We start from the raw sequence: 25339 nt of genomic DNA on the forward strand, positions 1-25339 counted from the left end.
TGACTTATCAAACTCTGAATGTAAGCAAGAATTGTAGTGGGAAATCTTAGAACTGCACTTTCCTTTATATAAAACATAAATGTCTTGAGAAAGCTCTTTTAGAGCTTTTGGAAAACTAAGCCACAATTTTCTTAGAACTTGCTTCATTCATTATTTTTGAGGTTTGCTTACTGAATTGTTCTTGCAGGTAAGATTTTTCATTTTTTCAAGGTCGCACTAGCGGTGAATAATTACACCTGATCTACTGGTGACATTTCTTCTAAGGATTGCTGGTAATTTGGGGCTGGTCCAGGGTGACCCCGGGTTGAATTCAAGATGTTCCTTCCTTTGACCATCAACAGCCTCTGCACTGGCATTATTCAGAGGGCAACACTGGACAGATAGTCATTTGTGCTCTGTACTTTGAGAGGTGGAGGCTTTTTTTTCCTTTTTCTCCCACAGTAACTTCTGTTCCCTTTTAGAAAAGAGAAATGAATCTGTCCCAGAATGTTGACTGCTTGGCAGTTGAGCAGAAAAAAAAAGTGTTTAATGGTGGATTTAAAGGAAAGGTATTTAAGGAAGTGGTGATTGTACTTGCTGGCAGCTTCCCCTCCACTGCTTTTATAGACAACAGCTAAAAATCTTTATTCTCACCTTTACCAAAAGGATAAGAAGCTGGGAAACTTGGGTGCATTCTGCAAATCGTTTTCTCTGTAGGGGCACTTACAATTATAATTTCTGTAAAGAGTTTTGAGGGTTTTTGGCTCTACAGGCTTGGAGGAATTTCAGAGTTAATTTGTCAGAGATTTGCATTTCCACAAAGCAGTTCACACTGCAAGTATGGGTTGCAGAGATCCTTGAGAACTAAAATGCTAGGCAGAAACTTGTCTGCTGATTTAAGTCCACTGCTGTCTTTGGCTTGAGCCATAATTGCACCTGAGGATGTAGTTGTGTCCTAAATTTAAGGACTGCAGCACAGTTTCTGTGCTTAGTTCTGACCAAGGAGTTACTGTCGTCTTTCATAGTGGTTTAACATCAGCATGTCTACATAAAGCTTGTATGAATTCCCAAATGTTGAAGGTCTACTGTCATCAAAGTACATTGACTTGTGTAACTGAAATGCTTCTCAAGTAGCTTTGGAGTCAGGATGTTGCCCCTTGTATAAAAAGAACAAATATGGGTTATACGGGGTGAGTTTTACGCTGTGACAGTTTCTTGTGCTGTCATTGCCAACAGTAGATTGGCTACTTAAAATTCCTTGTGTGCTTTTGGAAATCGTGAGATGTTTGTTTTTTCTGGCAGATTTGCATTACCTTTTTATTTTGACTATGAAATTCCTTTCTGGTATTTATAGTGTGCCCCCTTTGCTGCAGACAAGCTCACTAAGCCTTACTTTGGGTCTCTGCTGTCAGGTTTTCATAAGCTACCACATGCTTCCAGTGTTTGTTACGAATTTGAAACAGAGAGACGTCCAACATAATTATGTATACACATACACATTATTATGTATTATTATTACACATTATTATGTACTTTTTCAGTAGACTGAAAGGAGAACTGAGAGCACTGAGGGAATTGGTTCAAATCTGTCACTCAAACCTGCTGCCTTGCATAGCCCCTGGCTCAGCCAGGGGTGGGGCTGGGAGTTGAGCGCTTGCCTGGGGCAGCAGAGAACTCACTGCAGGCAAAATGGGGCAGCCCTGCAAACTTCTGGTTTCTAACAGCCTGGGGGCTATAACTGCTTCTGTTCTCTTAAAATAATCTCTCTTACCTGCAATATCGTGGATGAGACTATCCAAATGGATTTTTTGCTAAGCATTTTGTAAAGCTGCTCTGTGCTGAAAGGTGAATTAGTTTGCATACAAGGCTTCTAAATCAAGTCTACAGCTTTAGTCCTTTGATTTCAAAGACAAAACAAGTGCTATGTCCTTAGCTTTACTATAGTGGGAGAAGATGGTTGAAGATTAGAACATGGCAATCTCTCCTGTATACAGTTGAACAGTAAAGTTTATTTTTAATAGTTATTTTCTGTGCAAGTATTATGATTCTCTGTCATAGAAAGCTAAATTAATCACTGGATTAAGACTTCTTCTGAGAGCAACTATTGTGCTTGGATTATTTTATTATGAATAAATAGATGTCAGTTATAGGCAATGTAGTATAAAAGTTTATTTGTTTTACACTTACTCAGAGTTTAGTGACTAGATATGTAATCATCACTGATAGCATGGTTTTCTTAGGATTAGGCTTTATTGAGAAGAAAAAAAATTGGTACAGTCTTTCATACTACAAGTTGGAGAAAATTTGAAGTGGTGACATGAACTTCTGTATTGGTCTGTGGTTACAATCAAGTTGGCATTTAGAGTTGTGCTAGGGGAAAAAAATCAAAACCTGAATTTGCCCCCAGCCTCTTGGCTGAGACATAACTCTGTGCTCTCAGCTGCAGCACAGTGAAAAGGCGCAAGGTGAGGATTTGAACCATACTGCAGTTTTAGTTACAGAAAACATATTTTTACAGGGTCCTTCCAGACGTCTGGTTGTATTACAGGGAAGAATAGGAGGTAATCTGATTACTGTCACGGAATCATCAGTGCCAATGTGCACTACCCACATTGGTTTGTGGCAGGAGGTGTGTGCCTGTGTCCTTGCAGGGAATCAGTTTGGCCAGATGAAAGTATGTTCTTGGAAGCATCAGAGAAGTTAATACAATTCAAGGCCCTGTGACATGCAGGTGATTAAACTACATTCAAGGTTTAATTCTTGCTTAGAGGTGGTAAATGCATGACAGAAAGCATAAATAGCAGCATGATTAAATAGTGGCATGACATGAAGCCTATAAATAGCCTTTTATAATTTTGTAGTACTTTCTCCTTTTAATAGCCTTTTGCTCTTTAACCTCAGCACACACAAACTCTGCATGTGTGGGTTCATTTGCCCTTCTTGGTAATGTTTTATTCCACTGGAGTTGTGATGTTTCTTTTATTGCTTTATTTTTAGTTGAATAACTGGTTTGTACCATGGTTATGTGCCTGTTTTTTCAGCGGATGTGAAACTTGATACTGAACTGAGCCAATATGATAAACAAGCATTAAAGCCTCTGTGTCTTCCTGAACATGAATGCATTACAGGAGATGGTAGAAGTTGTTTTCCTTCTAAAAATAAACTCAGTAAATAATAGAATAATTCACTTAATCTCAGACCAACCAAATTGGAAGTTTCTTGCTGGTTCTGAATGGCAGATGATTGTAGAAGTTCCCAGCTCCAAGCAAAATGGTCAGGTAATTTTTCTCAGTTGGTATTTTATTAAATACAAATAGACTAGATTGCTTTTTCTTTATAGAAAATGTATACTCTGTACCTGGAAAGTGATTTGCTAATGTTCTAGTAAAAGAAATCTAACTTCTAATAAAAGTTTTGAGGTTGAATAGATAAGATGTATAATACAGAAATACACTTTGTCAGTAAGTTTTAGTTTCACTTGGGTATCATGGTGTCTTCATTCTGGAGCTGTAGTGCATTATAAACTCTGTGTTTTTAGCTCTTCCACCTTTTCCAATTGTATACCTTCAACTTTGTGCCTTTACTTTTTGGATTTAGGAATGTAGGGATTTCTGCTCCCCACCTCCCCCTATGGTATATTCATAGTTAGCCATGACAGTGTTGTGTTGCTTTTCACACCATTAATAGTGTCTGCTATTTTTGTTGAGTTAATTTTGTGGAAACTGTCAAGTATTACTGTGTAATTCTATAAAGAACAAAAGCTAAAAGGAAGAAAACGGTCATATTCTGAAACAAAAAAAAAAAAAAAACTTGAAGGGTTTTTTTGAAGTTGGGTTTGATGAACCCTGGTCAGAATTACTAACTTTTATGTAATTTTGGATCTTGTCTTTCCTCTTGCATTACGTTTTCTTCCCAGGTCTTTTTTTACAGATGCTTCTGTAAATTTGTCAATTTATTTTCAAGACAAGGAAATACATCCCAAAAGGAAAAGTGTTTTTAGATAATCTTAGAAATATGCATGAAGATCATTTATCTTCTTACTTATGTCCAAACGTGAGTGTAGTTTAACAATTTTCAAAACTGTGAATGCATGAAGATGAGTGCAGGGGGCCTGCAGTCTGCCCTTAATGTGTAAGTGTGTCATAACCCCTGACAGGGTGTGACTGTTGGGATCAGTATGCCACAATTTTGGAAAACTTTTGATTTGGCTCAGAATTTTACTTTGTAAGAAGTACAGATACAATTGTTACAAAGTGCATTTGTACAATTTACAAATCTGTGGAGTATAGACATCTTTAAAATACTTTGCTAAAGAAACTAAACCCACGAAACTGTGATTTTATATTTCCTGTTTAAAATTGTGTTTCATGTGAGTGATTATAAGATTTGATTGCTTGAACATGCATGATATGTTCCTTGTCAGATTCACTCAGATAATTTTGAATTTCTAATCGTGAACTGTCTTGAAATTGGAAATTGTTTTCTATTAAGAAAGTCTTCGAGAGGAGGCAGAAGTAGGAAGAATACTTAACTTAAGCTGAGGTGAAGTTGTGAAATATAGTAAATAAAGAAATAGATAAAAGGAGGCCTTAAAATTTGGGATGATGTAAAATAGAATGGTTCTTTTGCAACTGGGCAGGTGCACCAGCAAAACTGATCTTGCCTCATGTGGGGAGCTCCTTGTTCCAGTTCCCTGGTGTGCTTTGGGGTCTCTCGAGTGCTCATCCCATGTCCAACCAAAACGTGACCTGCTGCCTTTCACAGCCCACAGCCACAGCGCTGTGGAGAGGCCGAGTGCCCGGAGTGCAAGGCAGTGTGGCTGAAAGCCAGGGCCACGGATGGACTGAGGTCACTTTTCTGGGCAGCAGTGCGAGAAGACATCCCTTGGTTTGTTTTCTGCTGGAGGAAGAAGTGGAGTTGACAAGTGTTTTCCAGGCAGGTAGCCAGATAGGCATTATTTCAGTGTTTCCCGCGGAAAATCGGTGGGTTTTGGCAAAACTGAAATTTTCCACGTGAAAAGTTCTATTTTATGGAAATGGTGTTTCTGATTAAAAACTAATTTTGATGGAACGTGTCCAATTGGTTACACTAAGCCATAGAATTAGCATCTGCTGTGTTTAAATCTATTGAAGATAATTTGGCTTAGGTTTAGCAACTCTGAACAAAATATACACAGACAACTTTTCCTCCCTGTCTAATACCTCAGTTTTAGTGACAGCCAAAATTCAACTTGATGTTGGCTATGAGTAGAATAAAAGCTTTTTCTGAATTTTGCCAGTTTGTTTTCAGTTCAGACTGCCTTTAACTTCAAAGGCTTCGCAGCACAGGTGCCACAGGTGGAACTCCAGCTGCCTGTTCCAGTGGCTGCTCTGGACTTGCAGGTCCTTCAGCATGCAGCAGTATTGATCCCTGGGTGCTCAAGTGGTTCACGGCAAGCCCACAGATTTTCTCCATCATATATTTTCTGTCCGTGTTGTTTTCAGGTAATTGTGGTTGAGGCTTGTACAACAGAGTTCATTTACAGTCACACCAAATTAGAATGTGTAACTTCGCATCATTTGGTGTTTTACATGTTTTATCTGCTTAATTGTGTACAACTGTTGAGGACCATCAGTTGTGATTTGCATATAACTTTTCTCTTTTTGATTTCTTAAATTATGTTTAAAAACCTCTCTCATTTGTTGATGGAAAAGCTGAAATCTGAACCTAATTTTCTCTTGCTATATTTCCTTGATTCAGCATGTGTAGTTGGGCTGTTGCTCAAGTTTAGATCTGTTAATAATTAGTGTCATGAAAGGACTGTACTTGATTATGCTAGCTACAGGCAGTTGTGCATTGTCATTAAAGGTTCAAAAATTTTAAAAACTCCTTTTATATACTGAGGCGCTTTTGTTTTCTACTAAGTCTGTGGAGAACCGTAAAGTCTTTTCTTTAATAGGTGAAGAATTTTTTTTAAAGTCATATTGCAAAGGGGAATCAATTATGCTTTGAAACCTTTGAGGAAAACTGTAGGAAGAAATTTGGATGTGGGGGATGTATATTCTCCCCACCCTAAAGCAAGATATTAAATATTAAGTTGTTATCACCTAGTGCTTCTGTACTTTGTCTGAACTTGCTCTGATTTCAGCCCTTTTTTCTTTTGATAGGTAATATTTAGATTTCCTGATCTTTGAGTTGTATCAGAGCCAGATTTCCCTTTAATGAAAGATCTATTTAAATCTATTTAACCTAGTTTAACAACACATTTTAAAAAGTACTGGGGATTTATTTTGAGATGTCTCTCTCAAGATATTTTAGTAATGTTTCGTTATAGTCTTCATTTACTACATCTTATTATAGCTTTGAGTCATAAAAGCAAGAATAAGAGATCTAGCTCCAGGAATGGAAAGAGATAGATGTAGTAATCATCTGTGTGAAGGTCATGGATTACCATTTTTAATGATATTTTCAAACAAGGGCAAGTTATGGATAGAATCAAGTTTAAAATAATGGAGGTAGAACTCACTTGGAAAACTTTTTTATTTATTCCTAGTAATCTTTACACATGATAAACACCTCAAAATATGAACTGACAGCTGCATACTAGGAAACAAGGAGGTTTTATGTCTTATAAATGCATTTGCATATTGGTTTAATTTATAATATTTTTTAAATATAGGAGGATACTTTAAATCATCATTTAGTGATAGGACAGTGCTCCTCTTCCTGTTCTTGTTTTTCCTGGTGGACATATCCTTTACTGACTGCTTCAGCTATCTGCCCTTCCACAGGGATTGGTTGGCTTTTTAAAAAATAAAGTTAGATTTAATCTTTTTCCCTGCTAGCTTTGCCGTTTCCATCCTCAGGGGCTCGTTGCAGGAGTGTGGCTGCTGCTGCTGCCACGGTGCCTGTGCGTGTTTGCTGCCTGCCTGCCTGAAGTGGCCACAGCTGTGCCCCTGGGGCCTCTTCCCTCTCTGTGGCCTTACTGCCTCACAAGCTGGCACTGCTCTAGCTGGTGCTTGCCATCAACTTGTGTTTTCATATAAAAGGCCTTACATGGTACCAATATTGTTACATAAAGACATTTCTAGCCTCAGCTACCTTCTCTCTTTGTGAATTGTTTCTTCACACCAAGGTATGGCTTCCCTAAACCATTCCGTAAAGCAGTCACACTGTGATCAGGTGATTCCTGAAGATCAGCTATAGTCCATTGCTTAATAGGGGGGTAGGTGTGCTCTTTTTTCTGGTCCTTAAGGTGTGTAGGGGTGTATTGCATATTATAGAGAAATTTTCCATGGTTTTGCTCAAAGTAATCTCTGAAACCTCATGTGAGGTTCTTCACACATCTTGTTCACATGTATGTGTGACTTGTTCCCTAAAACCCCCCTAACACCTGAATAGCACCTAGAAATGAAAAGTCTCCAGGTCAGAAACAAAACAGCTGCACAAATTCATATGATGTTTCCACTCTGATTGTGGCTTCAGTGTGTCACCTGCAGGACAGGTGTTCCTTGGATCATGTGAAAGTGATGGAAAGGTCTTGTCTCTTCTGCAGTATTGTTGTCATCAGGTCAGTGAGTGCTGAGCCATGAGCTGTCAGGAATAGCTGGAAGGAGGCTTTCTGTTGTCTTTGCATTTGTTCATTCTCTGGCCTGTAGGACTGATTCAGTGAAAAGGGAGATGGGGGCCCTGATGATGTAGGATGGGGTGGGGGGAAAGGGTCTGACTGTTTTAATTCTAGCTCTTTCTTGGTTGCAGACTTTTAGTCTATTGATTGAGTTTCTTCAGCCTCTCTGACAATGCAAAGCTGTAATGTGTTTGGACAGGTGTTCAATAAGTCTAAATTTGAAGCTTAAAAATGGGTTTAAAAGGAACCATATTGAGCTGTTTGGAATTTATAAGTCTATTTGCCTTTTTTTTCCCCACTTCTTTTTTCCTTGCCAGAGAATTTTTAATATCTTCTCAGGCTGTTATCTCATCTAGAGTCCTGGATAGTGAAGATGGAGAGGTTATTGTCTACATGTGAAACATGACTGAGCACAGAAAGGGAGGACATAAAGGGTTTAGGTTCAAAATAATTGTAAGTGTTGATGGCATGGTTTCTAAGAACTCTTTTATTTATTGATATTGCTCCTAAACTGCCAGTAGGTGTTGTAATCTCAAACCAATGAATTTTATCTTGCTGTAATGTGTGTTCTGAAATGTTGCATACAGGAGTGAAGCAAAGCAGATACCAGTCTTTCTGTACTGTTCTACTTCTGGCTCAAAACAGAGAAAGGGATCAGCTGAATTTGAGAGGCTTTTTTGTGAGTGTGGTGCATGCAGTTCAAGCATAATGAGTATTGACATTTAATTAGATAGAAGTGTCGTTTATAATAGGCTTCTCTGTTAGCTGTGCCCTTTTTCTTGGGAGCAAGGAGGAGCAAGGGAGGGAATTGTCAAATTGTCCAAATAGTTTATTTTTCAGAGAAAACAGTAGTGTGCTACAGTACTATCTCACTAATTTGCTGTGTTCTGGTGTACAGCCTCCAGCTGTGTCTATCAGATCCTATGTAGAGTGACTGAACACTCATTAATTATTATTTTTATGTTAGAAAGTATGAAAATCTGGGAGTGACCAAGCAAGGTGTTTCATCTTTAACCTTTGTCTCTATCAGTAATTATAACAGTGAAACTCTTGCTTCATATCACACAGCAGTTGTTCAAATGTGAAATTCCTTTTCAGAGAAGTAGATAAAAAACATTATTCAAGGAGGTCTTAGCTTGAAAAAAATCCTCGGATAATTTTTTACTGAGAATGCTTATTAATTTAGGCATCAAGACTGCACTGAAATCCACAGCCAAGCCCATGAAACCCTCATGTTCATGAGATGCATTAACAATCTTAGAAATTTATCTAAGTGGCTAGAGTATTAAACTGCTTCTCTGCTATTGGTTTATATATAGGAGAAGCTGATGGTGGGGGAGAGAGGCTAAATTCAACTTCTTTTCTCTTAGCTGCTGAACTTTTGGCCCAATATTTTCAGAAACTCACATATAGGTTAAGAACTCACACTTTTTTTTGGTTAGATTTGGCTTTTCTTATGATTGAGAATGTGGAAAAGGAGGCTGTAAGAGTAGCTTATGGATTGAAATGCAGGTGAGATAATGAATGTTTTGAGGAGAACATGAGTAAGGTTTTCTTGGTGACTTTCAAAAGTGAAGTAGGATTTTCCTTTATTGTTCTATACGTCTGGTATCCATGAGGGATTTGCTCAAGCAGCTCAGTGTCTGCAGATAGTAGAGATCTTGGAGGAATGTACAGAAGCAGCTGCACATCAGCTCAAATTGTGTACTGTTTTTGCAGAGGAAGTGTGGAGACTGCTCAGTGCCAGGCTGTAAGGAAGGATGCAGGAATCCCTGACCCAGGAGCAGGAGAGTTTGGAGTCGGTGAGCTGCCAGCCCCATGCAGGTACCAGGCTAAAGAGCACAGTCTGGTTACCCACAGTGGAGAGAAGTTGTGGAGGTTTTTGGAACTTCAGCTTCCTAGCTTCCAAAGCCAGTATCTCCTCATATCCAGGGCTCTTCCCACGACTCTCTGGGAGTGTAGTAGCACTGAAGAACCAGTGGCTGTAGTTATATTGTATGGTCAGAATAGTTGTCCCAGTTGGTCAACAGTAAAGATATGATATCCCTCTTTTTCAGTGAAGTTTTAGGAAAAGTTTAAGAAGTGGCCATATGATAACTTTTCAGGAGCATATTATCTTTAGTAGAATGAATGTGGTCAATTTATATATAACTGATATTAAATAAGCTTAGAAATAAAACAAGAGGGTTTGATAGAGCCTGGAATCATTAATGATGCCGTTGCCTGGCTAGAAGTCTTGCTGGAAGCCTTGCACCTGGTGACTGCAAAGTGAAATAAGTCAGTGTTTACATATCAACTTTAATGAATGCTAGATACTTTCCATTATTTGGTCAGCATAAAGCAGGAAGGAATCACAGAATCTTAGACTATCCTGAGCTGGGAGGGACCCACAAGGATCCAAGTCCAACTCTCTTTGGAACAATTTCAGGATTGTAGTGCATGAGTCGATTCACTTAAATGAAAATGCATTTCTGCTCTGCTTTAATTTATAAGCAATGTTCTGAAGCTATGTACTGCATCAGAATTGCTGAAAGCTTTCAAAACAAATTTTTGAAAGACAAAAGACAAGAACATTTTCTTTGGACTTAATGTGGAATTCCCTCAGAAAACGCATGACCAGCTAATATTTAGCATTTTCAAACTAGTTTGGATTGAAACATTTAATGTAGTGTCACTAATGTGTTTTCAATAAACTTCTATGAAGATGGGCTCTAGGTATATCTCAGTGTTTGTCTGAATTGCAATATGTTGTATTATTCTGTTTAAACCTTCATAATTGTCTTTGTACTTTTAAAAGGGTGGTTTTTGGTTTTGTTTTTTTTTTTTTTTGTTATATATATATATAATTAAGTTGGCTGGATAATTTTAGTAAAGATGGGGTCTGCATTTTACTTAATATATTCAAGCTGCATCATGTTATAAGGACATGGGTCTTCTGTAAGTCTGACCTACTTTCCTACTTCTTGTAGGAAATTCATGTACAGTGTTGGACCCAAATGAGCAGGTGGGCCACAAATCCATGCCTTCTGGGTTGCTAAAATACAAGCTCCTAAACAAATGGAAATCTGGCAATGCGTGAGCTTCTTTAGCTGCTTTAGATGAGCCATGAAAAATTAAATTCTCATGTCCTTGCATGCACATGTGCTTACAGTAAATGTGTTAAGGTGGTTGTTTTTCTGTACATTACTTCAAGAGTTCTTTTAAAGAAAGTTCGCATCAAGTCAGCAAATTGGCTGCACTCTTGGATAAATTAAATTTCAGTTAATTACCTGCTTAACCAACTGCTTATTTATTAAGCTGCTTAAAATCAGTTAGTTTATTGTAAGCCCAAGCAAATTGTCATTATGCTGTATACATTTACATAAAAGAATAAAGGATGCCGAAAATTCACTTGTGAAGCTGCTGTATGCTCTTTAGTGCCCTAACCGAGCCAGTATTGCAGGAATGTTCTGCCCTTTGATAGGGAACACTCCCTGGAATTGCTTCACCACTTGAAACCTGAGCTCAGGCAGGAAATGTACAACTTACTCCCTCCACAGACCTGGAAGGTAAGTGGAGTTGCTTTGCACAAATTCTGTCCTTCTCCAGTTGCTGTAGCAGCACGTTCTTTAGATTGTTAATTCACATAAGTATTACATGCTTACCAGAAGACACTGAAAAATTGTAAGCAGAAAACCTTCATCATATGTGAAGATTAAATCCAGTTTAAATAATCCACTTGCATGTATAAAAATATTTTAGCATTAAGTGGCTGTGGCACTGCCCACAACATGGATATGCACACACAGTAGTACCTTGCTTAAGTTAACCTGCTGTTTAAGCCAGTTGTTCTCAAACTGATTTTTTGTTTAAGTCTCAGCTTTTGTTTTTATACTCCTATTTCTTTTGGGGATGCAAATTTTACTTTGGAGCTTAAAGCAGTCCTCTGTTCCATACTAACATTAGCTATAATATTTTTATTGCAGAAGTCTGCAATGAGTGTAGCTGAATTTCTATCAGATTTTCTCATTTTATATATCAATATTTGTTAGGAAATCAGCTGCAATTTGTAACCTTATAAGCAAGAGCTAGCCATCTCACTATAAGTAAGTTTTCAAAATATATAGCAGGAATGGCAATATGTGTTTGGGTGACATAATACTGTCTGTGTTCTTGGTGTATGTATTTCTGAAAGAAAGAAGTTGCAAAGATGATATGGGTACAGTCTGGGGCCAATTATGTTGTAAAACAAGTGTGTCAGTAAAACCAGTAATTGAAGGGTCTATCTGTGCTTAACAACTGCGTCCTTTTTGTTAAGTGTACATGTGCTGATAGAGGTTTAAATATGGGTTGTGTGCACATGATTGGCCACAAAGCGGTTCCATGTAATAACCCTGGCAGGTCTTAGAAGGAGGAGTATTTTTGGAAGTGCATGTGATGGTGCAGGTGTTTTAACATATTTTCTACATTCTTCCATAGTTTCTTTGCTGACGTATAGGAAAAGAGTGGCTTGCAGAAAACAGTCTTTTGTCACCTTCTCTCTATTACTTTCATGGCTGTTTTATTTCCATTTTGTAGATGCATTTCAGGATTTGAGTCATTATACTTGCAAAACTGTGTTCTGTAGTTGCAAAAACCTCTTCGCTTCATGCAAGAAACTTGTCTACTATGAGATGGTGGTTCCAACTACTGTGTATTTTATATGGGACATAGAATATAATGTTTCATTGCGTAATCTGAAAGTACAAAACATAGTTTCTTAAGTCCATGGAGAAAACATTCATGAATGACTGATGTCCAGCACAATGGGAGTATGAGCTTCACACTGGGAAGATGCTGAACTCCAGACTGTGGAGCAGCATGAGAAGTGTGTGTGTCCTATTTGTTTGTTTCGTCCTTAAAGAGAGTGGAGAAGTCGTTGCCCTTCCAGTCTGCAAGCTACTGTTGTTCTGGCCCAATATAGCTGCTCCTGTTTCCATAGCAAACTTTTAATACAGTGACTCTTTCTTGAATTTGATAATTTCATTTATGTACATTGAGAAAAAATCCAGTCATTGTCTTTAACTGTGCAATGTTTTTTGTTTGGCTGGAGCAAAGATGATCTATATTACAGCAAGAGCCTTGATAGATCTGCAGGTTGGGTCTGTTGAAGGGACTGAGTGAATGGTTTCATGGTGATAAAGGATTTTGAGGGTCACTAAGGGATGATTTTCTCTTTACTCACTCTTACGGATTTGTTGCTGTATCTGAAACATAGTTTTCTATCTAGTTTAAGGCAGTGATAAGGAAGGAAAAATATTGCTGGTCTTGTCTTGATCAGCAAATAAGACAAAAATAGAGGAAAGAACAGGAGAAAAGGTGAGACTTAACTTTTTCTTCTCTTAAAACATGATGGTTTCTAGCTTTTAACAAGTCTTTTTTTTTTTTCTCCTCTGCTGCAAAACTGTGTATTGTTGAGTTAGACTCTTCTAGCTCACTACCAAATGGATTTGTGAGGACTGCAGTACTTATTTGAAAGCTGAACAGTCCTTTGTGCATTACTGTTTGTATTTGTGGAAAAGCACTCTGAAGATTACACTCTCAATGTTTCTTGGTTCATTTGTTACTTTTTCAAATCCTTGTGTATTACACCTGCCAAGGGATTGATTCCGTGGTATGGAGAAACTAATTTTAATCAAATTGTGTGCTTTCCTGAAACCTTCTTACTTTCAGCTCAGCAGCAAATATCATCCTAAAATTTTGGCTGTAGTTATCACTTGTGTAGCTGCACTGATAATGCCAACCTTTATGCCATTATGACTAGTAAGGCTTGTAGATTGTGTCTATGTGGCAAAACACTGTTTGTGAAATGCTACGCGGTTGGCTCAGATCACTGGTGTGGAGGTTCAATTCCTCTTTGATGTTTAAAGGTTTTCTCCTGCTTTTTATTTTTGAGATCTGTAGAAGGTATAGCAGAAGCAGCCTCTCCATGAGGAGTTGTCAGATGGACTTGTTTTTAGGGTTTACTTGAGAGTTTTAATGTTTGTGACACAATTTTTCATACATTTTTCATTAAGACATAGTCATAAATTTAGCATCTGATGGCTTTATCTAGTCCCTGTATCATTCAGTTTGTCATGTTGGTTTAGCAAAACAAAAATAAACTTGCTATAGTTCTACATGAATACAGCATTTCAGTTCTGAAGCCAGTGACTGAGTAGCCAAAATAAAAAAGCTGCCTAGTGAGGAAGCAAGTACTTGTTAATCTGAAAATGCTGAGTAAGTCAAAACAAGCATTTTGCAAGGATGGATGATCATCAAGCAGATTTTTTTATGTCTCAGGTGTGTGGTCATACTTAAAGAGCTGAAGATGTGATCTAGAAAAGCAAAATACCTCAGGGATTTTTAGGGCAGTTGCTCGGGAGGTTGTCTGCAGGCAGTGGAAAGATGATTGAACTGCAAAGTCCCAGCTTGGTTCTTGGTCTTCCACTTTCCCATGAGAGCCTATGTATTTAAGTTACCAACTATTTAGGAGGGATTGATCTTTCATTTCTTACCCCTCCCTTTTCATTTATGTATATTGGAGCATAGATACCTCTTATGATCCATGCAAGCTCTCTAATCACTGCTGGAATGTTTGCTGTCCTCTGCTAAATTCTCCTTTTTTTTTTTTTTTTTTTTTATCATCATATGCTCCTATCCCCCTCTACAAATGTGAAGCCAACATGTAGATGTGTTTAAAGGCTTCATAATCTTATGCAAGATAAGGAAAATCAATAATTTTATATTTGGTTTTGAATATACCTGTGTTCTTTTGGTACACTCTAGGGTATTTTAATTTTATGTCTCAATATATTCTCTACTTAAGTTACAAAACTTTGTTTGCTTACGCCCTTGTCAAAGGATGTAGAAATAGTTTGCTGAATGTATAATTAAGTGAATCACAGGCCCTGATCCTTTGAGGCCCTTGAGAAAGTAGCTGGTATTATTGGGTAGAGCTAATAGCTTCAGGTGGGCACATAAGGGCTTTGCTGGGCTGGGGCTGGATGATCATCACCAGAATCTTGCATTTGAAAAGTGAAAGTCAATTCTTACATTTTATTTATCAGCTCTCAGCACACAGCATACACTTGTGATGGTCATGGTTGCTTGCTGAGAGGATGAGAGTTGTTTGTGCTCCCAAACTACATGTTTAAATCCAGTCAAAATGACATAGACAGAAGATTCAGTAGTTTGACAAACATTAAACTATTCATGTTGTAATTTAAAAAAAAAGGGGAAAAGAAACAATGGTAATGTTTTTGTTACTACTGTGCATTCTCATGTTTTATGATTTTACAGTGAATGCACTCGTCTTGCAGAATAATGCCTCAAAGTCTTGTGTGTTTGCTGTTTTATTCTTCTCCATAAAGCTTTTTATATAAGCTTTTTTTTGCTGTTTTGCACTGAAATTAGTTACTTAATTGCAACTAATATCAGGAAGCTGGTAGCCATGATGCCCAGCAATTACAGAGCTTTTTGAATTGAAAATGTTGTTGTGAATCTTTAAAAACAAACCAAAAAGCCCAGTGAAAAAAACAGCAAACCCACAAAACAACCTTAAAATAGGGAGGGTGTGGACAATGGGCAGAAAGTAAAGGACTGAGTATTTTGGTATAAGATTGTGTTCTAACATGTAAGACGTTGCTTTGTTATTGGCTATTGTGAATTTAGTATTCATTTTTCTTTTGTCAGTAATGGAGGTTTTAAATAATGGACTTGCTGTGTTTTCACCTTTCTTTGAAGCAAGACATTCTTGCATTTGAGTTTTTTGGCTCTTTTTAAATTTTCTGTTGGTTTTGCCTGCAGACCCTGTGTGGACAGTAATGACCGCACGTTTCCGATTGCCTGCTGGCAGAACCTACAATGTCCGAGCATCTGAGCTGGCACGAGACAGGCAGCATACGGAGGTGGTCTGCAACATTCTTCTCCTGGATAACACTGTACAAGCTTTCAGAGTTAATGTAAGTAATGGTCTTATTGAAAATCAATATCTAGCTTATTGCAGATCAATATCCCGAGCTTGCTTTCCTTTTCTGCATTTGTATGGCTGGAGTTTGACTTTGAAACAGTGTTAAGTAGAGAATAAAAGGGGAAGTTGTGTTCAGGCAGGCATGCTTGTACATGTGCACAGTTTTACTGGGAACTTAGTCATTCTGGCATCCTCTGTCATACTAACACATCTTCATTTCAAAATCCAATGTACGAAGCGTAATTTATTTCTAGTAATGCTCTTAATGGATTAAAGTTTTCCAGTGGAAATGGAGGACAGTTTTGCCATTGAGCTGAATGAAGCTTTTGTTCTGCTGCATTCTGGTTTTTGAGTTTTGAGCACGAGTAAGATGGAGTCTTCCCATAGCTGTGTAGCTGTGTAGTTCAATCACCTGTATGGTTATACTTGGTCACAGCTGCCGTCTTAGAGTATCTCCCTGCTCTTTGCTTTCCTCAGATAATATTCTTGTTCTGTGATTTCCCTCACTTAAACTCACCACCTTCTATTACACTAATGAGAATGACAGGAAGGAAAATGGAAAACTGGTTGCTGAATATTGTGAACTGTTAATGGAAAAAAGCAATAACTTTTACACATGAACCTGGAATTTAAAATAGGCTATTTATGCCATTTGCTAATAAAAATGTTCATGATGTTGTTTATATGTTACACAAAGTGCACCCCTTTCTTTCAGCTTCCTGGTGGGGGGGGGGGGGGGGAAGAAAAATAGGCAAGGACCTCACAAGAAAACATTAAAGCATTTAAGTCATCTGTGTGTAAGAACCAGAACTCAACAGGAAAGAAGCTGTAGGTTTTCCTGTGGTAGTAGAACTCTGCTTTTACTTTAAAAGCTATAGAATTGATGACTTATATAGAGAAAAGTTGAATAATGTGATGGTGAAAGTTAACAGGTGGTGTAATAATTAAAATTTCTCAGAAGGAAATTGAACTTCAGCAAATGGAGTGTAGGAGTATCAAATAAGGCTGTGGGACTTCAGATGGGAAGTGAGGGAGAAAGTGAAGCCATTGTCAAATCTATGTGGAAAAATCGAATTCAGACCATTTGAAGAAGTTCTAATGCTCAGTAATTATATTGAATTGTGACATCCAGTGTTCAGCAAGGATACTGATATATTAGAATGTTTCAGGGAAGATTTGTGAGAGGGATTGCATTTTTCTGTTCTGTAATCAGAGCCTGCAGCTTCTCATCAGAAATTAAATCTGTTATCTGGCAAAAATTGCAAAGATCCAACATCCAGAGGCTTAAGGTTCAGAGGCAGATCTGATGTTTATTTGTTTTAGATATGTCAGTCAAGATGGAAGGGTTTAGGATATTCTCTTGAGGCACTTTTGTAGCTCATTCAAAAAATACTTAATTTTTCTGGACTTCTGAGTAGTAAAATGTGGGAATTTTGGAGGATAGAGCTGAGGGATGGATTTTTAAAGACTTTAATTTAGTACCCTCAAGCCTCTTTTCCCTTCTGGGATAATTTTTGCTATATCCTTTCCCCTTTTCTTTATCCTTGCTAACAGTTTCCCAGTTTATACTGCCTGCCAAAAAGTAATATGTGCAAAATGTAGTTGGACATAAAGCATTAGAAGTGCATAAGAAATTGTAAATGTTGTCATCTTTGCTTTCAGGTGCATGAGTTTTCCATTAAAATATCTGTCTTACGGGTTTTTCTTATGAAGAATGTAAAAATTGGGAAAAATAAGGAATAATTGTTGGGCAGTAGTTATGGGAGATGTGTTTCTTTCTGATCTAGGTGTTCAAAAGCTGTACATTTTTAGAGGATACTAGAAAAGTAGGAAAGCTGTAAATCCTCAAATGTCTGTTCTGTCTCTCCCAAGAAAAAATTATGTAATATGTTCTTACCACCTTCTTAGTGTACTAAATATTTTAGTTGCATGGATCATGCTTTACTGCTTATACAGATCAGCCTGCAAGTTTGCCTATTTAAACTGAGTTTAGGGAATAAAAAGTTTCTTGGTGCTGAACATCTTGATCTCATGTCTTAGCCTCAATCTGTTTTTTCACAATAGGGAATAATAAAGTATTCATTCATAGCAAATGTAACCTACATGCTGTACAGGTTCTCAGGTTTTATAGCTTTGTTTTACTTTATTGTGGTTGACACTATACTTAGCCATAAATATTTATGGACTTGTTTTCAAAATAGGAAGAACAAAGATAATATCAAATAAATTAGCACCTCTTTTTTTTTTTTTTCTCCTGGTGATTGCTATAGGTATTCTGTATGCTAATGATTGTAAAATCATCTGGAGGATGCAGTGGTATGCTAATAAAAATGTACTTAAATGCTATTTCTTCTCCAACAGCAAAGTGCTGATCACAGACAATGTCCCTTGATAATTTATGTGATGTTCTAAGTTCACAATCCAGCCAGCCCTTTCCATCGATCTGAAAAAAAGGCACCTTTGTGCTAAGCCTTACCTTGTAGACAGCGTAACAAATCAAACCAGATAATCCCCGTGGACTGCAGCCAGAGAAAGACTGCATTGGTTCCCAGCAGATGAATCAGTTGGAATTAACCTGTGCATGTGTTTGAGGAGTACAAACCTTTTCTCTAAAATGCTTCCCAAATGAAGAAATCCTCCTTCAATCCTGAAAAGCAGACTTCAGCAGAACATGTAGCTGGAAGAAAGAAGGCTGACGTGAGTTAACAACATGATCAGGAAGATTTGCATTACCGTAAAACTGTTTCTTCGAGATCAAATTACTTTAATTTGTTTTAATTACTTGTTTAAATACCTAAAATTACATATTTTCCGTGCAGGTTGACTTACTTAAATTTCCTGAAAGCCAATATATCAAGGTAGATGGGGTGGGTTGTTCTGTGAGCAAGGCTAATGGTCACGGATAAATGTTTCAATTTGGAGCCTTTACTATCCCAGAACTACAAACTTAATGAATTTATACTCTAATGGAAGCAAAATTTAAAAACCTGTAAAATAATTCAAACCAAATAAGAAAAGAACAAACCAAACAAAAATCCCCATACCACCCCCCTCTAATTTTAGAAGTTCTTAGTAATTTAATCTTCAGCATTACTTAGATATTTGCCCTTTTTTCTTTGACAAAAAAAAAAAAAAAGAAGAAATTAAAAGAATAGCATCAGTTGTAGAAGGAAAGGAGACAGTTGTGCAGTGTTGGGGAATGCACCTCCTGGAGCAGCAACCCAGGCATTGTGGTGAGCTGTTAGGGAAAGGTTTCTGTGCTGCCAGTAGTGAAGGAGCCAGCACAGCATCCCACAAATGTGAGCAGCAGAGCTGTGACTGCTCCAGGAGAGCCCAGAACCTGTCATCCCCTTCCTCTGGCATCAGAAGTCCAAATTTTTTTGGGCTGACATGGCAGCAATATCTTGTGGTGTTTGCAGTTCTGTTGGCAGCAGCAGAACCAGAGTGTCAGCAATGGGGACTGAGAAGAGGGTGGGAGTTGGTAAGCAGGCATCAGACCTGTGTAATGTGTAAACCTGCAGGTGTCTGCCTAAATTTTCACACATGGTGTTTGTGAACAAGTGACAATCATTTTGCAATTAAAAGTGAATCTATAGCTAGTGGTACTAGATGATAAATAGTTCATAAAATGCAGTTCATGTATTGATGTCTAGTGTTCATGTCAAATTTGTCCTAAGAGGCCAAAATCTGTGAGATATTCTGCCTCCAGCAATGACTTGTAAGTGCATATAACCCTCTAATTCTTCCAATTCGGACAAAAATGGACATTTTTGTGTCTAACTCCTGTGGTTTTGTCTTAGATAGTTCCCATTTTTCATATGTGTTTTCATTATTTCTTGTTTTATGAGGAAATAATGTTTAAGTTGGCTCTGTAGCAACAAAGCAAGTTTCTTATTATGCTCATCTACATTTATTTGGTTTGCTTTTTTATTAAAAAATCACATATTTAAACTTGCTATCATACTGTTTTATAATTTTGAGCAGCTATTCAATGTTATGATAGTATTACAAGTATTTTGGATCTTTTTCAACAAGCAGAATTGTGACCTTCACCTACTTTGGCAAGCTGCAACATCATTACATAAATATCAGAGATGGGTTAAGCTAAGGTCTGGTTTTGCTAGATGCTTATCTTTATTTTGCACTAAGTAAAACATTGTGATCCAAACAAATGCTTCATGTTGAAACCTGTCTTCTCTTAACAAATTTGCTGCTCAACTGCAGGAAAAATACCTTCCTTGTGGTTGTGGAATGATGTTCTGTGTTTCTTAATTCAAACTGATCAGCCAGTTCTAAGCTTTTCATTAGGAAACATTTGTTCAGGTTTTTAAGAAACAGTATACATTGGCAGGATTAGATTGGAAAAAAGCTACAGAGATGGTATCTGCATGCTGTTAGAGGATGTAATGTGTCAGCTGTGGTAATTGCAAGGCTAAACTTAGGTTCCAGACATCTCCCATTTTCTGGTAGTTACTGTTAAAAGTTCTTAGTTTGTATTCTTATTTAAATCTACATGGGAAAAATGCCAAGAGGCAATTAGTGTTGCTATGTAATTTTAAAATTAGCTTTATTTGCTGTAAAAACTGTACTGATTATTGGTTTATTTCAAACTACAACAGAAACTCCTAATTTAGTAAAAATTTAAGTGACTATATTTGGATTGTATATAAAAATGCCTTATGCGTTTATGCTGTTGTACATTTATTTATTAACATCTGTTTTTTTTCTTTGCTTGTTTCTAGTAATTTGTAAAGTAAATTTTTCAGTGGTTGACTCTTAACAATGGTGCTTCTACATTTCGTAAGATATTTTCTCTGTACCATTTTAAAAAATAAAAATAAGGTCCTTTGCAAAGTAAATACAGGAAATTTTAGGTCACTTCAATTTAGTCAAATTTATATGGGACCTGAAATAGATCCCTTATGTAATTTCAACATAGAGATACATGCAGAGTTATGGGTATGATCATCCTCATGGGATTAACTTCAAACATAATTTGTGGATAATTATACTTTACTTTTTTATTATTATGAAATAAGTTATCATGCTTCTTGGAGTTTTAAGGCTCAGATAACTGCCTCTGACAGTTTATTAAACTTCAGTTGAATTCAATTTCATCTGAACAAAAAAAAGTTAATTTTGATAGGATGCTCTTAGATGCTAACAGATGTCTGAAGGTAGATTTGTAGATTTTTCTCTTGTACGGATATTAATGGGATTCTTGCAACCTTATCTTGATCTTTTAGCTACATACTTCCATTTTAACAACTGTAAAGGTAAACTGTTAGTAATCTCTGCAAAGCAGTGTCCTTTGGGAGCAGAACAGCAGGGTTTTTTTGTTCTAAAACTCTAAAATTATTCTTACTGCCTACAGTAAACTAGGCAAGGTATATCAAATCCATTGTAGCTGCAATAATACTTGGCACCTAGAAAATTATTAGAAGCTTCTCTGCTTGGTGACAAGTAGAAATTCTGGGTAGAAAATGTATCAATCTTCTTTCATATTTCTTCTTGTTTGACAGTTCTTGCAGAATTTTGCTTGTCTTTTGTATTTCAAGATGCTATGACACTTTTAACTTCTTTGGGAAACTCCCTTCAGATTTCACCAAATGTATTTATTGAGTCCTGTCATAATGACACACTCAGTTTCAATTACTATGTTGGCAGTATTTCCAGGTTAGGCAAAAAAATTGCTAGGTACTAACAACTACAGATTCTTTTTATATCATTTTGTGGGTGAAATTTGTCCCTGTAGTAGAAATCAAGTTTGTTCACTTGACTCTGAGAAGAAGTGTTACTGTTACTCAGTTTCATTGAAGAAATTCATTTAGAGTGGAGTGCTATCTTAGAATCTATGTAAATGATACTTCTTGGTTAGATATTTGGCTCTTTCAGCTGTCTCTGCCATTAAACTTTAGAAACATTTTCAATATGCTGGTTCATTAGAAGTCAGGAATAGATTTTCAGATCAAGAAGGATAATTTGTGTAGACCTGTACATTTCAATTAAGTGACCCAAACAAGATTCTTGTTTGCACTGAGTTCTTTATTAATTCCTGAACTTTTTTTTTTTCCTTTTCTGTTCTCCTTTTAAATATCAAGATTGGCTAATGAAAGGCTTTCAGAAATAATCATGTAGCTAGCTGAGAAGTGAGAAGTTCTTACTGTCAGAAAATGACAGAGAAGAAAAACGATTTCCTTACATATGTTTCAAAAAGAGATGAAGCTCATTTAAAAATAGTGCTGCTGGGATACACTTTGTGATATTTTAAAAAGTGCTGCTAGAGCACATCTGAAAGAATTTATATGTGCTATACCTGCCTGAAATCTGTGTGTCCAGTTGTAGATATTTATTGATTAAAGAAAAGGTCTCTATTTTTTATCTGCAGAAACACGATCAGGGCCAAGTTCTGTTGGATGTAGTCTTCAAGCATCTTGATTTGACTGAGAGAGATTACTTTGGTTTACAGTTGGCTGATGAATCTACTGATAACCCTGTAAGTTATCCCTTATAAAACTCTGTTTTATAAGTACAGTTTTAAAACTCATAATCATGTTCATCACTGTGCTTTGTGTTATTTACAGAGATGTAAATAGAAGCCATTGCAAGATTGTGCCATCTTCCCCAACTGTGTCATTTGTGACGGTCTCTATCATCTTGTAGTTATGAGAAAATTGCATGTTAATGGTCACAAATTTGGAGTAAAATATTGAGTTCTGTGCTTATGAAATAATATATTAAAAAGATATTGCTTGTTTTAATGTATCTGCTTACTAGATTGCATTATCGTAGTAAAAAAAAAAAAACTGTTTTAGATTTGTTTTGTGGTTGTTTTTGTCATTAGGACTTCGAGAATAATGAGGGAGTTTTAGATTGTCGTGTATGCAGTTTCCGTTTCTAGCTCAAATATCTGGTGATCTTTCAATAGTGCTTCATATAGTCCAGTATCTGACAAGGGCTGTCATCTCATCACCTTAACAAAGAAGGGACTCCCTTGGAAATGAGTATTTACAGCAGTCCATTGGCTTAATTGAAAGGAAATTCAACACAATGAAACTTTGTAAATCACGAGTGGAAACCAAGAGATGCAAATGTAACATTCACTTCACTAGATACAGTGGTACTACTGGGATCTTGATTGCCTAAAGAGCACTTCTTGGATATTTTCTTTTATAAGTATCAAATGGTCAATACTTGTTTTGCAAAGTGCAGTTTAGCTAAGTATTATTCCTTATAAGACAGTTGTTTACCTAATTCTTATTGTATGTGCAGCACAATGATGGGGTCAAAACTTACTTCCCAACTTGTGCATCAAATTCAGCCACACTCACTTGTTGACAGTTCTGTTAAGACATTGGTGGACTGCCTCTGTAATACTTTTATTCTAACCTTTGTTTCAGGCTTAAAAAACATAAACAAGCAGGATAAAAGGCTGAATTATTTTTCAGCTTTTTAAAAGAAGTATTTAATTGAATATTGCTCAATATTTCACTCAACATTCAGAAATTTATCTGGCTTTCCAAAGGGTAGGCCTCTAAGCTCTCTTTCTTTTAGTTTATCTGTCTGGGAGCAGGTGAACACAACACTGTAATGCAAGGTGATTATGGGTTAGTCTGAAAGAATGACTTAACAGGTATTTGGTACAAGCACATACTTTAAAGATTTTTAGATTTTTTTTTGTGTTTCTAAACATTTTGTCTCCTCAGCACATATCTAGTTGCCATGAAAACAATGTGTCAGAGCTAAAAAGAATTATTACCAATATTAGTCATGTCAGCTTGAAGAATGTATGGGTTTGACTAATTTCAGGTTTTGATACACATTTACTTTTACACTTGGTTCATTTGGACAAGGAAATCATATTGGGTTGACAAATATTCTAGTTATTTGTGAAATAACACAGCAGAATTTTGCTAAGATGTAGTTAATGCAGCAGCAGATAAAGATGATGAGGAAAAGGAGATTCTACTAATTGAGTGTGAAACCTCTAGAATTGTATTTGAACATGGATCTCATGAATTGCAGAGCCTCTGTGTTTTTTTATAATATTAATATTAAAGGAAAAATCAAGTATCTGTCAACATGTTTGGAAAGATTCTTATAAAATGTACATATATATCCCTGCCTAGAGTGTTCTTTAAGCTTTTACATTTAGGCTTAAAAGTGAATTGATCCTGTATGAGGCTTTTTTTTTTCAGATATTCTCACTTTTGAGGCTGTATAAAACTGTCCCTTTACTTCCTCTTGAGTTAACTACTACAAGGATACAGCATGTGGATCTAGTCATCATTATTTATTATTCCTCATGAATAAAATGACACAGGACTAACTTCAGATCCGTAGTGTATGTCAGATAGCTCAGGTACCTGTGTGTTTGCTTCCTCCTCCCTCACCTGAAAAAAATAAAAAGCTCTGTGATAAGTGTGAGGGAGTCGCACGCTGTACTGAGTTAGGTGTCTGTTACTGCATAGGAACTGTGCCCAGATAACAATTTCCTGATGCTTGGGGACCTGCCTTGCAAGGCAGCACAAGGAATTGAGCAGTATTTATAGCAAAGATAGACTTAGGAGTTACCTGGACTACGTTGGTGTGTACAGAGACTGCTGGGTTGCTGATGGGCAGTGGTTTAAACAACTTGCAGAACTTTCCAGGCGATCATACTTTTATCTGAAATTTGCCACATTGATTTTTATAAAGCTCTGCCTGTACACAGCAGTGTTCTCCTATAGAAACAAGCAATAATTGGAACTGTTCAGTAAAATTATTCTGTAGTCCTTAATTCAGGAGGCTGAGTGCTGAGTCTCTGGCTTCCAAGATCCAGTTAGTAATGTAGCAGTGCTGACATTCAGGCTGACAGTTTGAGCCAGTGGGATCACTCCCTGGGTGTGGCAGAGCTGCAAAATCCAGAGTCATATGTACTGGAAGTAGTCAAACAAATTAACTTCTGAGTTGGGTAAATGAGCCTGCTTACAGCTCTTCATTACCATAGGTAGTTCTTAAAGAGTAGCTGACAGTTGTTAAACACAGCATAGTTGGGTTCTGACCTCTCTCAGGTTCTTGTGACAGTCATAGAGGCAACTCAAAGTAGAATTAGTGCTGTAAAAAAGGTATCTGGACAACATAGGTTAATCTTGGGGAAGGAAGAGCAGTAGCAGTTGTTGATGATAGTGATGATGTCTCCAGAATCAGTAATAAGCCTGTGTATGCCAGTGATGCACTTTGGTAAAAGACCAAGTAAAAAGTAATAGAAAAGCACCAGTTTCTTGATGTATAAGGCTGTGATTTGTACTTTGTTTCTCTCAAGTTGGTGTTACAATTTGTCTCTTTCCAGAGGTGGTTGGATCCAAACAAACCTATCAGGAAACAATTAAAAAGTGAGTAATGTATGTATTTCGTCAATTCATCTATTGTTATTATGCTATTTTTCCAGGGTGCCCTGATTAATTAGAAATAACTTTTCTTGACCACAGGAGGATCTCCTCACAGTCTGAACTTCAGAGTTAAGTTTTTTGTAAGTGACCCAAACAAGCTCCAAGAAGAATATACAAGGTAGGTCTGGTTGCTTTGTCAATAAAATACTTCTCTAGAACAGTCATTAATTTCTTTAATGGAATTTTAATGGAAATTTTCTTTTAACTCATTCTTGTTGTATGTACAAGCTTCTAAGTTTTATCTAATAATTACAGATATGAACTGTGCAGTTGAACCAAATCAATATAACAAAAAGCTTATGTGAATAAACTTATGAATTTATATGCAAAGTGAAGTAACTGCATGAAGCAAAT

At 36.9% G+C, this 25339-nt stretch overlaps 1 protein-coding gene across 4 annotated transcripts in view; it reads left to right on the plus strand.

Moving 5' to 3' along the window:
• The window catches only part of PTPN4 (protein tyrosine phosphatase non-receptor type 4), a 108955-nt gene that overhangs the window by 23096 nt on the left and 60520 nt on the right, over positions 1 to 25339 (plus strand). For 3 of the 4 annotated variants that reach the window (XR_008437811.1, XM_053981765.1, XM_053981767.1), the window contains exons 2-5: positions 15392 to 15546; positions 21943 to 22050; positions 24886 to 24928; positions 25025 to 25103. Coding sequence is in view for 3 of the 4 variants with exons in the window: in XM_053981765.1 (XP_053837740.1) it covers positions 15392 to 15546; positions 21943 to 22050; positions 24886 to 24928; positions 25025 to 25103 (385 nt within the window). In the remaining variant the exon portion in view is untranslated. Of the gene's footprint in view, positions 1 to 11048; positions 11134 to 15391; positions 15547 to 21942; positions 22051 to 24885; positions 24929 to 25024; positions 25104 to 25339 lie in introns of all 4 variants that reach the window. The other variant, XM_053981766.1, reaches the window with a different exon arrangement.

Source organism: Vidua macroura, chromosome 7, assembly GCF_024509145.1.
Source record: "Vidua macroura isolate BioBank_ID:100142 chromosome 7, ASM2450914v1, whole genome shotgun sequence".
NCBI lineage: Eukaryota > Metazoa > Chordata > Aves > Passeriformes > Viduidae > Vidua > Vidua macroura.